The sequence below is a fragment of the Mobula birostris genome, chromosome 6 (assembly GCF_030028105.1).
Source record: "Mobula birostris isolate sMobBir1 chromosome 6, sMobBir1.hap1, whole genome shotgun sequence".
NCBI lineage: Eukaryota > Metazoa > Chordata > Chondrichthyes > Myliobatiformes > Myliobatidae > Mobula > Mobula birostris.
Window position 1 is genome coordinate 79,949,438 of NC_092375.1, and position 15,381 is coordinate 79,964,818.

At 41.4% G+C, this 15,381-nt stretch overlaps 1 protein-coding gene across 1 annotated transcript in view; it reads left to right on the top strand.

The window, feature by feature from the left end:
* LOC140199135 (uncharacterized) overlaps positions 1–15,381 on the top strand; it is a 162,969-nt gene that overhangs the window by 13,886 nt on the left and 133,702 nt on the right. Inside the window, exon 2 of the mRNA XM_072260713.1 lies at positions 14,309–14,470. Within this exon, the coding sequence (XP_072116814.1) occupies positions 14,374–14,470 (97 nt within the window). The 5' untranslated portion in view covers positions 14,309–14,373. The remainder of the gene's footprint in view (positions 1–14,308; positions 14,471–15,381) is intronic.

Below are 15,381 nucleotides of genomic sequence, written 5' to 3' on the forward strand. Positions count from 1 at the left end.
TGTTTCCCCAACCAAGAACTGCTAGAAAGACAATATAGTTTGGGAATTTTAATTAATGGTGTAACAAAGAAATTGACTCATTTTGGCTACTGTCGCCCATTCCAAACTCTCACAGCACAAGGTGACCATTTGTTTTAGTTGCTTGTATTAAATTATTTGGTAGTCTTAGATGGTGTAGTTTTTAGATAGTGGAAAATGAGGGAGTTGTGAAGTTGGTTCAAAGTTCACATTTATGATTTGGTGTTTTTTTTATATTGGGTTTCACAGCTTTTGGTAAAACTAAATATTTCATTAAAATTGATGCAATATGTAGACAGAAACTGAAACACATTCTTGCTCCTGGTCAAGTAGTGCCACAACAACAACCTCTTACTCAGAGTCAGCAGGACCAAGGAGCTGATTATTAACTTCAGGAGGAGGAAGTCAGAGGACCATGAGCCAGTCCTCATTAGAGGATCAGAGATAGAGAGGGTCAGCAACTTTAAATTCCTCAGTGTTATCATTTCGGAGGACGTGTCCTGGTCCCAGCATATAAGTGCAATTACACAGCAGCACCCATACTTCCTTATGAGTTTGTGACGGTTTGGCAAGACATCTGAAACTTCGACAAGCTTCTATAGATGTGTGGTGGAGAGTATACTGACTGGCTACATTGGAGCCTGGTATAGAAACACTGGCAAACATCATCAGGGACCCCTCCCCCCACCACCACCGCCCAAGTAATGCTGTCTTCTAGCTCCTGCCATCAGGAAGAAGGTACAGGAGCCTCAGTACTCACACCACCAGGTTCTGGAACAGTGTTTACCCTTCAATGTATTGATTTATTTTGTATTTGCACAGTTTGTTGTCTTTGGCAAACTAGTTGAATGCCCAAGTTGGTGCAGTCTTTTATTGATTCTATTATGACAATTATTCTATTATGGATTTATTGAGTATGCCAGCAAGAGAGTGAATCTCAGGGTTGTATATAGTGACAAATATATAGTTGGGTAATATATTTACTTTGAACTTTATAGCATTTGTTCAGCCTTAGTAATTTTTTTCAAAGTTCTGATATGTGCTGCTATGTGAACCTTGGCTAGTTTCATTCAACCCAAACTGGTTCAGTGTGACCTGAAAGAATCGGGTGCAAGAGACAATCTACACCCCTCCTAATGATTAACATTGCAAAAGGTGCATCAGTTTCTGTCATGCAATGATGCCGAAAAACTAATTCATACCTTTATATCGAATAGACTAGATTACTGCAATACACTTTTTACTGGCTTTTCAAAGCAATCTCATTTAAAACGCCACTGCTAGACTTTTAGCTAAAACTTGGATGAGGAGCATATCACTTCATCCTAGCTACTCTGCATTAGCTTCCTGTATCTTTTAGAAATGTTTTTAAAGTTCTTTATGTACATCACAGAATCATGCAGGCCTTCTTCTGCTGGTCTCTTAAATTTAAACAATCTCCCTCAAAATGTAATTGGCAAGTCAGCTTTTTTTGAACTGTGCTCTAAAACTGTGGAATTCAATACATAAAACTATAAGAGATGCAGACCTAATTGACACTTTTAAACAGCAGCTCAAAAGTTATTTATTTAACCTTGCTTTCAACTAACATTTCTTTTATCTTTTATTTTCATATTTGCTCTTTTTCCTGTTGTAAAGTACTTTGAACTGCACCATCTGTACGAAAAGTGCTCTATAAATAAGTTATTTTTTCTTTGCTTTATTACTGCAACTTTGATGTGAGGAATGCATATGATATTGAACGGGTGAAAGTAAGGACGTATTTCATCATACTTAAATGTGGATTAGGTTCAATAATTGTCAATACATTTGTAAACAATAGTTTGTGATTTATTAAAATATAATACACAGGAAAGTTGTATCAGGCTGTTTCCTTTACTCATGCGTGGAGACAACACAATAGTACTTGCAACTCATTGTGGCTATTTTTTTTAATATTAATTTCATTGCTGCGTTTCAAAATAGTTACCAGTTGTGCATCAGGTCAGAATAATTGTGGTAAAAAATTTTTAAAAATAAGAAGTGTAAAGTATGTTTGAGTTACTACTTCATAGAAACATAGAAAACCTACAGCTTCGTGGAACATTCTGTCTTACTGCAGTCTTCAATCAAAATGACAGCTAAAGTCTGATAGAATTCCACACAACTGGAACATTGCCTTTTCAAAGAACAAACCCATCTGTAAAACAGTACAATTCATCTTCAATTGGCAATGGTGAAAGTATAACAAAAGGGAATGATGAAAATCTCTTGAATATCTAGTCAGCCAATCTTTGCACCTTAGCTTTTTAACCTTTCAACTTACTTAACCATATCACTGAATTTTTTGCAATTGTTATGCTTAAAAAATGAGTGTAACATTTTTTTCCCTAAGTGCTTTCTCTGAGTCCTGCATTGTACATTCAAGTTTCTGAAAGATCATAATGGTCACTCTAAAATGAGGATTTTTAACCTTTTTTATGCCATGGATCCCCTTTGCAGTCCAGTGGAGCCCATGGACTCCTTCTCAGAATAATGTGTTTAAATATATAAAATAAAATGCATAGGATTAGAAAAGAAACCAATTATATTGAAAAACAATTATCAAAATATTTTTTAAAATTGTGACATAGTAAAATATATGCTTCTTTAATAACACATTAAATAACAAGACTATACATTTAAAATGCATAGAAACATAGAAAGCCTACAGCACAATACATGCCCTTCAGCCCACGATGCTGTGCCGAACATGTACTTACTTTGGAAATTACCTCGGGTTACCCACAGCCCTCTATTTTTCTAAGCTCCATGTACCTATCCAGGAGCTTCTTAAAGGACCCTATTATATCTGCCTCCACCATCGTCGCCGGCAGCCCATTTCACGCGCTCCCCACTCTCTGCATTAAAAAAGTCAACAAATTACCCCTGACATATCCTCTGTACCTACTTCCAAGCACCTTAAAACTATCCTCTCGTGTTAGCCCTTTCAGCCCTGGGAAAAAGCCTCTGACTGTCCACACGATCAATGCCTCTCATCATCTTATACACCTCTATCAGGTCACCTCTCATCCTCTGTCACTCCAAGGAGAAAAGGCCAAGTTCACTCAATCTATTCTCATAAGGCATGCTTGCCAATCCAGGCATCATCCTTGTAAATTTCCTGTGCACCCCTTATATAGTTTCCACATCCTTCCTGTAGTGAGGTGACCAGAACTGAGCACAGTACTCCAAGTGGGGTCTGACCAAGGTCCTATATAGTTGTAACATTACCTCTCGGCTCTTGAACTCAATCCCACGGTTGATGAACAGCGTCACACTGTTGATGAACGCCAATTCACTGTATGCCTTCTTAACCACACAGTCAACCTGCGCAGCAGCTTTGAGTGTACTATGAGAGACCTTTGGACTCAGACTCCAAGATTCCTGTGTGTGATTCTCCACACTGCTTAATACTTACTTAATACTTAATTCTTACCATTAATACTATATTCTGCCATCATATTTGACCTACCAAAATGAACCACCTCACACTTATCTGAGTTGAACTCCATCTGCCACTTCTCAGCCCAGTTTTGCATTCTATCGATGTTCCACTATAACCTCTGACAGTCCTTCACACTATCCACAGCACCCCTAACCTTTGTGTCATCAGCAAACTTACTAACCCATCCCTCCACTTCCTCATCCAAGTCATTTATAAACATCACGAAGAGAAAGGATCCCAGAACAGATCCCTGAGGCACACCACTGGTCACCAACCTACATGCAGAATATGACCCGTCTACAAACACTTTTTGCCTTCTGTGGGCAAGCCAATTCTGGGTCCAAAAAGCAATGTCCCCTTGGATCCCATGCCTCCTTACTTTCTCAGTAAGCCTTGCATGGGGTACCTTATCAAATGCCTTGCTGAAATCCATATACATTACACCTACTGCTCTACCTTCATCGATGTGTTTAGTCACATACAGGCAAGCTAAATTTGACTTTTTAAAGACATCAGTGTGTGAAGGCTGTTGTTGCTTAGCTTGAATAAGAATATTAAACTGTGGGATGGTCTTTGACAAAGCAACACACATGTCATGTTGAACATCCAATCGAAGGGCTGCCCGATAGTTGGCTAGTTACGTTGCACTAGTGTCTGCAGACAGGAAGACGGCAACCACGTTTGATCTAGCAGCATAATTTTGAAGTAAATGGCACTTTTAAGATATTTATAACAACTGTAATCTGATATGAAATACTGTTTCTCTAATTTCATTTGGTGTCCAAGTCACAGGTACTGCTCATGCTACTGTGGTTTGTTGCCTACATTTATAATTGAAGGAAATGCTAAATTTCAGTCAGAGGTTAGTGAAAATAAAGATGTAATTTTTTTTTGCGTCCAAGTTCAAGGACCCTCTAGAATATATCCACTGACCTCCGAAGTATCCATGGACCCCAGGTTAAGAACCCCTGTTCTAAAATGAAATGGAAAAGCATTGGATGAATATTTTGAAGCATTCACAATGGGGCCTGGACACCCAGTCTGAGCTCGACCAGACAACTATTGTCAAAACTTTGGGCTAAGTGATTTTGATGTAATTTCAAAGTCATGAAAAAGCTTGCTAAATTGGACATAATAACTTTAAAGAAACATTATTGTGGCCTACACCCGTTTTTAACAGCATAAAGATCCTGCTTAGTCCTGTTTACTGGATGGGCTGTTTTTGTAACTTACAATCTCTTGATCAAATTAAACCATTAGAATAAGTCACTTACTTGAGCAAAATATGATGGAGAAATAAAGTCTGTGTTGGAGTAAATCATGACAGAGTATGCCGAGTCCAATTTCCCGATAGGCAGGATTTCAATATTAAATGAATACAAAGACGTTTTTGGTTCTTTTCCTAGTCACCCTTTTGTAAGTCCTCTGGCTCTTGACCCTTCGTCAACGGGGACTGTTTATGGTCATGAATTTTTTTGACAAAGTCAGAATCAAATTTATTATCACTGTAATATAAAATCTGTTGTTTTTTGGCAGCAGAATCGTGCAGACATAAAATATATATTACAAAAATAGTGCAAGTAAAAAGGAATATGGAGTTGCGCTCATGGATCATTGAGAAAACTGATGGTGGAGAGAAAAGAAGCAGTTTCTAAATCACCGAGGATGGTACCTCCTTCACTATGTTTCTCCGGTCTAATCACAAAAGTAAATTCCCTAATGTTGGAATCATTCTAGCAAGTCTCTTCACCCTCTGTACAATCTTTATCTCTCTTTTAAGGTTTGATATCCAGTAGTTGTAGCCAAGCCAGTGTTTTATAAAGATTCGTTCTCCACTTCCGATCCCCTAATAAGCACTGGCTCATGAACCCCCAATTTCTTCTTCCTGTAGCCAATCATCATCTCTTTGGTTTTGCTGACATTGAGTGAACGGGTGTTCATAGCTCATACACTGCAGACCTGGAATGAGTTGAGTCTCTCTGAACTCCCTCCAGTGCTTTCACATCCTTCACAAAATATGGGAACCAAAATTGTACATAATACTCAAGGTGTGGCCTCACAAGTACATTATACAGCTTCAGGAGAACATCTCTATACTTGAACTCCTCTGAGCACGTTATATAGCCCAGCATTCTATTAGCCTTTCTAATCGCTTCTGTGCGTTGTCTAGATGTTGTTAGTGATGAGTCTACCAGGACGCGCAAATCCTTGTTATACAATGTACTTTCTAGCTCAAGAACCCCTGCCATTGTATATTTATCTCTAATATTTCTACTTCCTATATGTAAATGTAAAATGTTACTTACATTAAATTTCATTTGCCATTTGTCTGCCCACATCTGAATTTTGTTTAGATCTAGCTGTATTGATTCTGCTGCCTGAATGTTATCAGCCCGTCCTCCTAACTTTGTGTCATCTGCAAACTTCACTAGTTTATTTGTTATGCGCTTATCCAAATCATTGATGTAAATTAAAACAGCAGTGGCTCTAAAACTGATTCCTGTGGTACCCCACTTTTAACATCTAGGTGGGAAAATGTTCCTCTCACCATAACTCATTGTTTTCTGTTTATGATCCAATCCTGCGCCCATTCACACACCTTGCCCTGAATCCTTGCCTCCTGTTGTTTGATTATTAGCCTCTTGTTGGGTACTTTGACAAAAAGCCTTCTCCAAGTAAATGATATCTACTGATCTGTTGTTACCATAAATTTTAGTTGCCTCTTCATAGAACTCCAGCATATTAATAAATGATTTCCCCTTTCTGAACCCATGATGGCTTTCTGCAAATGTGCCTGTTCTTATCAGCTGCTTTTCCATTTCATTTTTTCTTAATGTTTCCATTATCTTACCTACGATACATGATAAGCTTACTGGTCTATAGTTACCAAGGTCAGTGCAGTCACCCTTCTTGTATACTAGGAGAATGTTAGCCCATTTCCAGTCCATAGGGATTTCACCAGTTTTCACTGACTTTTGAAAATTACGTGTTAGGGGTTTGTTATCATAGACCTCTTTAGATACCCTTGGATAAATGTGATTTGATCCTGGAGATTTATTAACTTGCAGCCTTTCAGGTGAAACAGGACCTCACTTTCTAAGACCTCCAAGTTTCTTAAAACAACCTTGTTTTTCTCTACATTTACTGGCGTTTTGCTAACATCTTCTTGGGTGAATACTTTACCAAAATATAAGTTAATATCCGCAATGTCCTTTTCCACATAATTTAACCCTCTATTATTATTCCTAAAACACTTAATTTCCAACTTAACTTTTCTTTTACTACTAAAGTATTAAAAAATATCTCGTGGGGTCAATCTTAACAATATCCTTCTCAACCTGCCTTTTGGCAATTTGAATTTCCCTCTTGACTGTCGCTGTCATATTTTCATGTGTCCTACGGTTAATGTCGTTACTATTATTTTCTGTATTCCTCATATAGCTTTCCTTATATAGTCTTTTCTTCAATAATTTTTTAAGTACAGGTTTCCCCCACCATCTGAAGGTAGAGCGTTCCTATGAAACGGCTCGTAAGCCGGAATGTCGTAAAGCGAAGGAGCAATTAGCATTTATTTATATGGGAAAAATTTGTGAGCATTCGCAGACCCAAAAATAACCTACCAAATCATGCCAAATAACACATAAAACGTAAAATAACAGTAACATATAGTAAAAGCAGGAATGATATGATGAACATACAGCCTATATAAAGTAGGAATACTTTTCCACAATAATTACCTGCACTGTTCTCCCTAGTGAAAATCTCACGCAAGCGCTCTGGGCAAAAACACAGCACAAGCGCTCTACAGTAACCTTTAAGCTATGAAGCTGCCAAATCATACCAAATAACACGTAAAAATACACAGCCAATATAAAGAAGAAATAATGTATGTACAGTGTAGTATCACTTACGGAAATCGGGAAGACAGCGAGCACACTGATGATGGTGTGTTAGGCTGAGTTGTTGGAGGTTGGGGTGGTGCAGTGGCTCCCACCCTCCGGGCAGCGAACCGATACCAATCTGCGGAGAATGCAGAGGTCCAGTGGTGCCGGGATGCACCCAACACATCTCTAAGAAAAAAGCCGAAATAAACAAGCTAATTAATTAGGTGCCGCCCGGCTCGTAAATGTCGGCCCAGATCAGAGGCAACGCAATCGGCAATTGCCTCTGATCTGGGCTGACATTTATATGCCGGGCGGCACCTAATTAATTAGCTTGTTTATTTTGGCTTTTTTCTTAAAGATGTGCTGGGTGCCTCCCGGCTACCGCTGCATTCTCCGTGGATCGGTATCTGTCTGCGGCCCAGGGTTTGGGGTGGTGGGTCACTGGGGTATCATCTGTTTCCATCAGAGCAGGCAGGTCATCTTCTTTGTCTGCCTGCCTCGATGTCGAAGCTCGAGGTTGGTCGTCTGCTATGGCTGATGTGGAAGGCTTGCTTGACTGCTTAGCCTCGTGCATTTTTAGATCATAACAGTTCTTTGTAAGCACTCAAACCATCCTGCAAATATGCCCTAAACCGACGTACCCTATCAAAATTAAAGTTGTACTTTATCATTGCAGCGAAAATCTCATGTAGTTGCCTCACGTTCAGTACCTGGAGGACTTCACTGTCGGTCCATTCGCTACTGCATTCGGTTTTGATTGTTATCCTTTCCTCTCGCAATTGAATCAGCTCTTCATCTTGATAGATGATAGATTCTTGGTCATGGGATGCCAAAACCCCTTCAACATCATCTTCGTCAACTTCCACAAGCCAAACTCACTTTGTCCTTACTTCGTTCACCACGATCGAAACAATTATGTCTAGTTTTACGCTAAGTGCAACACCCTTACGAGCTCTTTTAGGCTTTTCTGATACCTTAGAACTCATCTTGCAAACTGCTGCTCACAGGCATGTGTTTAAGCAATGCCGGTGAGAATGCTGTTCCAAATCCAGGGGAGAGCGGCTGCTCAGGGCGCATGCTGCTCTTTTTCATAACAGTGAAAATGCCTTCTATTAGTGAAAACAGGTAACTAATGTAGGTCTTTTGTAACAGTGAGGTTTCGTAAAGCAAACGTTCGAAAAGCGGGGGACACCTGTGTATCTTTCTTCATCCATGCAGTTGATCTATTGTTTTTATTGCTTCTCCTGACCTTGGGTATGAACATTTGCTGCACTGCACTTATTACCTCTTTAAGTCAACCCCATTGTTCCTCAACTGACTCAACCATCAAGCAGTTCCTTCCAATTTACCTTCTGAAGTATTTGCTGCATCTGCACGAACTTTGCCTTTCTGAAATACATTTTAATGCCTTTGGTTTTTTACTGATATCATCATCATCATCATCATCATCCGGTGCCATGCCCAGTTTGAGCTTTGACTGCCATGGCCCACACACTGCTGTTTTGGGTCAAGTGGATCAATTCATTGGTATTCATTTCCAGTTCTCTGGCTGCTGTCTCCATCCTCATTTGTCTTTGTCTTCCTCTTGCTATCTTCCCTTCAATCTTTCCCATAATTACCGTGCATTCTAACTCCTCTTTCCTAATCACATGTCCAATGAAGTTACGTTGCCTTTTCGTGATGTCATACATTATTTCTCTTTTTGTGTTTGCTCTGTTCATGACATCCTCGTTAGATATTCGTTTTGTAGATGATACTCTTTGCATCCTCCTCAGAAACCACATCTCTGCTGCTTCAATTCGTTTCCTCATGTTACTAGATATTGTCCAACATTCTGAGCCATATAACATAACTGGATAAACGTAACACTTCAGTACTGTGAGGCGGGTTGTCATGCCTAGTTTAGTATTGGTCGGTATACTCTTCATTCTTGTAAAGGTGTCTTTTACTATTGCTATTCTTCTTTTGATGTCCATGTCGCACCTGCCATCTGACGTCACCCAGCTTCCTAAGTAGCAAAAGTTCTGTACTTGTTTTATGTACTTGTTTTACTGATATACTCTCTCAAAAAACTTCGAGACAAACAATGTTATGATCACTTGGTGTGACCACACCTGGAGTATTGTGTGCAGTTTTGGTTCCCTAGTTTGAGGAAAGACATTCTTGCCATAGAGGGAGTACAAAGAAGGTTCACCAGATAGATTCCTGGGATGGCAGGACTTTCATATGATGAAAGACTGGATCGACTAGGCTTATACTCTCTGGAATTTAGAAGTTTGAGGGGGGATCTCATTGAAATGTATAAAATTCTAAAGGGATTGGACAGGCTAGATGTAGGAAGATTGTTCCCGATGTTGAGGAAGCCCAGAACGAGGAGTCACAGTTTGAGGATAAAGGGGAAGCCTTTTAGGACCGCAATGAGGAAAAACTTCTTCACACAGAGAGTGGTGAATCTGTGGAATTCTCTGCCACAGGAAACAGTTGAGGCCAGTTCATCGGCTATACTTAAAAGAGAGTTAGATATGGCCCTTGTGGCTAAAGGGATCAGGCAGTATGGAGAGAAGGCAGGTACAAGGTTCTGAGTTGGAAGATCAGCCATGATCATACTGAATAGTGGTGCAGACTCGTAAGGCCGAATGGCCTACTCCTGCACCTATTTTCTATGTTTATATCACTTGTTCCTTACGACTCAACAACTTCCGCACTCAAGATTCTATCCTGATTGTTACATTGTTTGTTTCACTAATTCAGATACATGTAGCAGTTGTGCCAAGGAATAGTATGTTTTTGCACAGTGTGCCGTGCCCACTGAGTCTACAAATTGTGATCTTTGGTCAGGTAACAGCGACAGTGCAGCTTATTGAAAGAATTAAGATAGGCAGAGCAGGGCAGGTAATGTGTTACAATTATAGTTTGTGGCAGCTGAGGGAGATTGTTGCTCAAGACACTTCAGCTTAAGATTTTGTGAGCTGAGGCCTAAGATTTGGACATTACAATGCATCAAGTTATTTGGATACATTCAGGGGCGTGCCAGAGCGCGTCCAGCACCTCTTTAAGAAAAAAACCAAAATAAACAAGCTAATTAATTGGGTGCCGCCCATGGTGATTTGAGTATCTCAGAAACTGCTGATCTCCGGGGACTTTTACGCACAGCAGACTCTGGAGTTTACAAAGAATGGTGCCAAAAATAAAAAAACATCCAGCAAGTGGATTTAAAAAGATGTTTTCGCTCACACAACAGCCACTCGCTGGATTTTTTTTTGCTTTTGGCACCATTCTTTGTAAACCATTCTTTTTCTTCCTAGTGCTAGAAAATATGTGATAGCATTGCCATGGTGGTAGCTTTCTGCCTCCATCAAGCCTCTTGTCTTCACCAGTCTTGCATGGGACAATATGGATAGACTTGAGGAAACTCTCACTGGAAAGGGTACATGACATAGAGTCAATGGCATAGCTGAGCTTCCGCACATTGAGAAACTGAAGCAGAGATCAGTCACCATTGAGGACCAAGAACTGGAGGTATACGTAGCAGGTGCACGTGTGGGCCCACAGTCTCTCCCAACCAGAGAACACTGTGTCCAGGAAACCAAGGAAACTGCTCTTCTTGCCTGCAAGAAGAACCTAGTGTGGACGCTTGCAAGGCAAACAGATCCAGAGAATCAGACAATTCCAAGCTGGCAAACACTAGGAAATCTGCAGATGCTGGAAATTCAAGCAACACACACAAAAAATGCTGGTGAACTCAGCAGGCCAGGCAGCATCTATAGGAAGAGGTGCAGTCGACGTTTCGGGCCGAGACCCTTCGTCGGGACTAACTGAAAGAGGAGATATTAAGAGATTTGAAAGTGGGAGGGGAGATCCGAAATGATAGGAGAAGGCAGGAGGGGGAGGGATGGAGCTGAGAGCTGGCAAGTTGATTGGTAAAAGGGATACGAGGCTGGAGAAGAGAGAGGATCATGGGACGGGAGGCCTAGGAAGAAAGAAGGGGGGGGTGGTGCCAGAGGATGGGCAAGGAGTTATAGTGAGAGGGACAGAGGGAGAAAAAAGTGGGAAAGAAAATAAATAAATAAATAAATAAATAAATAAGGGATGGGGTACGAAGGAGAGGTGGAGCTTTAACGGAAGTTAGAGAAGTCAATGTTCATGCCATCAGGTTGGAGGCTACCCAGACGGAATACAAGGTGTTGTTCCTCCATCCTGAGTGTGGCCTCATCTTGATAGTAGAGGAGGACGTGGAATTAAAATGTGTGGCCACTGGGAGATCCTGCTTTCTCTGGCGGACAGACTGGTTTTGATATCAGCACCAGGGACCAAGGGCCAATCTCACAAGATGTTGTTGGGTATCTGCCAACCATCAATTCACCAGCCACAGAGTTGACCACAGTATTTGAAATCCTGAACCAATCAGAGCTAATCAGGAAGGAACTTCATCTAGAAACAATTGTGGTAGTCATGAATCAAGCACTCTATGCAAAAGCCACTAAAATTGCCTGGAAGCACAAAGAGCGCTTCTCCAACATTCTTCTCCGGATGGGGACATTCCATACCATATGTAATGCCTTAGCCATCCTAGGAAAGCAATTTCAGGATGCTGGTCTAAAGGATGTATGCATAGAGGCTGGAATCATCGCAGAGGGGTCCATCAATGGAGTCCTTGATGGTAAACACTACGATCGTGCTGTCAGGGTCCACAAGTACATCTATGAAACACTGATGAGACTCGCATGGGCAGAGTTCACACCGTGGGTTGAGGACAACGTTCCAGAGAGGAGTGGGATGATCAGATCATTCTTAGACCATGTGAACAACATGGCCAGTGACTTGAACCAACAGAAGTTGAACAGTCTGGTGCAAAGTCCACTCTTAGCTGAGCTGAATAACCCTGTGGACAGACTTTCTGGAACACCTCTGTCACAACAATGGAGAGCTATCCGCGTTCTGGATATCATACATTGACATGGTAGAGAACGTAGCACTTCTGCGTGCCCCTTGTGAGGGGGACTGGGGGTTGCACCTCCATGCTATAAGAACCATGATACCATGGTGCTTTGCCTATGATAAGGTGAATTATGTCAGGTACCTGTCCTCTTACTTTGCTCAGATGATGAACCTCCCAGAGAAGAATCCTTCTGTGTATGAAGCCTTCAAGACAGGCCAATTCTCGGTGCAGTTGTCAAGTAACAACCCCTTTGGGCAGATCCCTGTGGACCAGGCTATTGAAGCCACAGTGAACAAAGACACACAGACTCCTGGACACACGTCACGGTTCAGCCTGAATACTGGAGCTATCAAGCATTACTACATAACAGCCGAGCACCGCAGTGCATTCCTGGGACAGTTAAGGGAGATGGTGCAAGGCAACAAATCAGAGCTTTCTTATGCGGAGCTACAGCGGCCAAGAATCCAGAAAGATGAGGAAGCGGTTTCTGCAGTGGTTAGCAGATGTCTTTATCATGTCTTTAGCATTTTGTGACAAGATTGAGGCCCCATTGTTCCAGAAGTGTGGCACTAGAACCCGTACAAGGCTTGTAGACATCAGGAAGGTTGCTGCCACTGTTGGCATAGAGGTTTGTAGGGCTCTCATTGGGTTGCACGCATATACAGGATGTGACACTGTAAGCACTTTTGCAGGCAAAGAGAAGACAAGTGCTAAAACTTCTGACCAGCAACAGGGAAACTCAGGACACATTCTTAGAGTTGGGTCAGGAATGGGACCTCTCCTCAGAACTGATGGACAAACTGGAGGCATTTATATGTCTCCTGTATGCCCCAAAAGTATCGACCACCAAGGTCAATGAGCTCAGGTATCACCTTTTCTGTGCCAAAAAAGGTGAAATCGAAAGTCATCAACTCCCACCATGCAAGGACTGCTTAACAAAACATGCACAGCGAGCCATCTACCAGGCTGGTATATGGAGAAGATGTTTGGAGAAGGACTCACAAGTGCCAAGCCCTGTTGGTAGAGGATGCAAGATGGAGAGAGAAGAGGAAGCTGAACAGTTGGTGGTGCACTGGATGGAAGGCCAGCCAGCACCTGATGCCATCCTGGATCTACTGGCCTGTAACTGTCCAAAAAAATGTTCACTCCCAAGATGTATGTGTGTTGCAAATGGCCTCAGGTGTACTGACAGGTGTAGACTGGCAGACTGTGACAACCAGGCATCTACCTCAGAGAGTGTGGAAAGTTCAGATGAAGATGTGGAAGACTTAGAAAATTATTATGATTATTAATAGGTTATGAAAGTATGGAAAACAAAGTATGGAAAGCAGTCTTTGATTAAATATATTTATTTTACAACCAAATGGGGCCCAGGGTAAGGCCGTGTGGAACTCCACATTTGAACTATTGTACTGTAATTCTGTATGCTATGACAAAAGTTTAAGATTGTTTAGATTTGATACAACAATAAGGAAAATATCATGACATTGATAAAACTCCAAAAATCTCTCCAAATGAGGTTTTTTCACCTTTTGGGGGGTGGGGTAACGTTTTCTGCTGTACTGATGTTAATATCTAATATATACAAAAAGTGATTACTTATTTGAAGTAATAAAGCTACCACTGGTGCAATGCTCTCACGTATTTTCTAACTCTAGAGATGTATACCTTGCCAAAAATACCGACCAACCCTACTGGCTCACGGACTAAGAGGTAGTTATACCCTCTATACTAAATACTGTGCAATCAAGAAGAACCAGAGAATGCAACTGTGAATGAGGTCCAATGATATCATAACTTTAGGTAGATAGACCCAACTTAATTTTGAAGATGATGTTGTATTTCATTTTTAACAAGCAAAGCTCAATACATTGTTAAGCCTGATTAAACGTCAGGTCAATGCCAAGTACGTTGCTGAACTCGCCCTGTTTGATTAACAAAGTGAACATTATATAAAAAAAACAGAACTTGAAATGATGATTTCTCACTTTTGCTTTTCAGTGAAAGCAGAAGAGGAAATAGAAGCACTGATTTTTGATGGTGCAGAGGTTGTTGACATTCACAACATGCAAGTTCCTCAGCGAGTACTTTCGGTTAATAGTGTCCCCTCGACTTTACATGAGAGTGATGAACAAAGGAGATGCCTGGCAACGCTAGTATATTGTAAGTGATCTTGGAAGCTGTTGCTTATTGCTTTCAAAGTCAAATTCCAGTCACACACTATAATATGTAAGAAATATAAGATATACATACTTGCAATTTCATGCAAATTTTTTGTAACTTTGATATCAATTTACTGTCTTTTGCCAGTTTTAACTTGTTTGAAATAAGCATGGTCAAGAATAGTTTTGAACTTTCCATTTCTAACCCAGTCCTTTCCAACTTTAAACACATTTTATTTTGTGAAGAACAGAATTGCATAATACTTTAAGCAACACTCACAACACGCTGGAGGAACTCAGCAGGTCGGGCAGCATCCATGGAAACGATGAGTCGACCGGACGATGAGGCCGGAACCCTTCGTCAGGACTGTAGAGGGAAGGGGCAGAGGCCCTATAAAGAAGGTGGGGGGAGGGAGGGTGGGAAGGAGAAGGCTGGTAGGTTCCAGGTGAAAAACCAGTAAGGGGAAAGGTAAAGGGGTGGGGGAGGGGAAGCAAGGAGGTGATAGGCAGGAAAGGTAAAGAAGGAATAAGGGAAAACACAATAGGTAGTAGAAAGAGGCGGAAACATGAGGGAGGTGATAGGCAGCTGGGGGAGGGGGCAGAGTGAGACAGGGATAGAGGACGGGAGGGGGAGGGAATTACTGAAAGTTGGAGAATTCTATGTTCATACCAAGGGACTGGAGACTACCTAGACGGTATATGAGGTGTTGCTCCTCCAACCTGAGTTTAGCCTCATCATGGCAGTAGAGGAGGCCATATTGGAATGGGAATGGGAAGCAGAGTTGAAGTGGGTGGCTACCGGGAGATCCTGTCTATTGTGGTGGACGGAGTTGAGGTGCTCGACGAAGCAGTCCCCCAATCTGCGTCGGGTTTCACCGATGTAGAGGACGCTGCACCAGGAGCACCAAATGC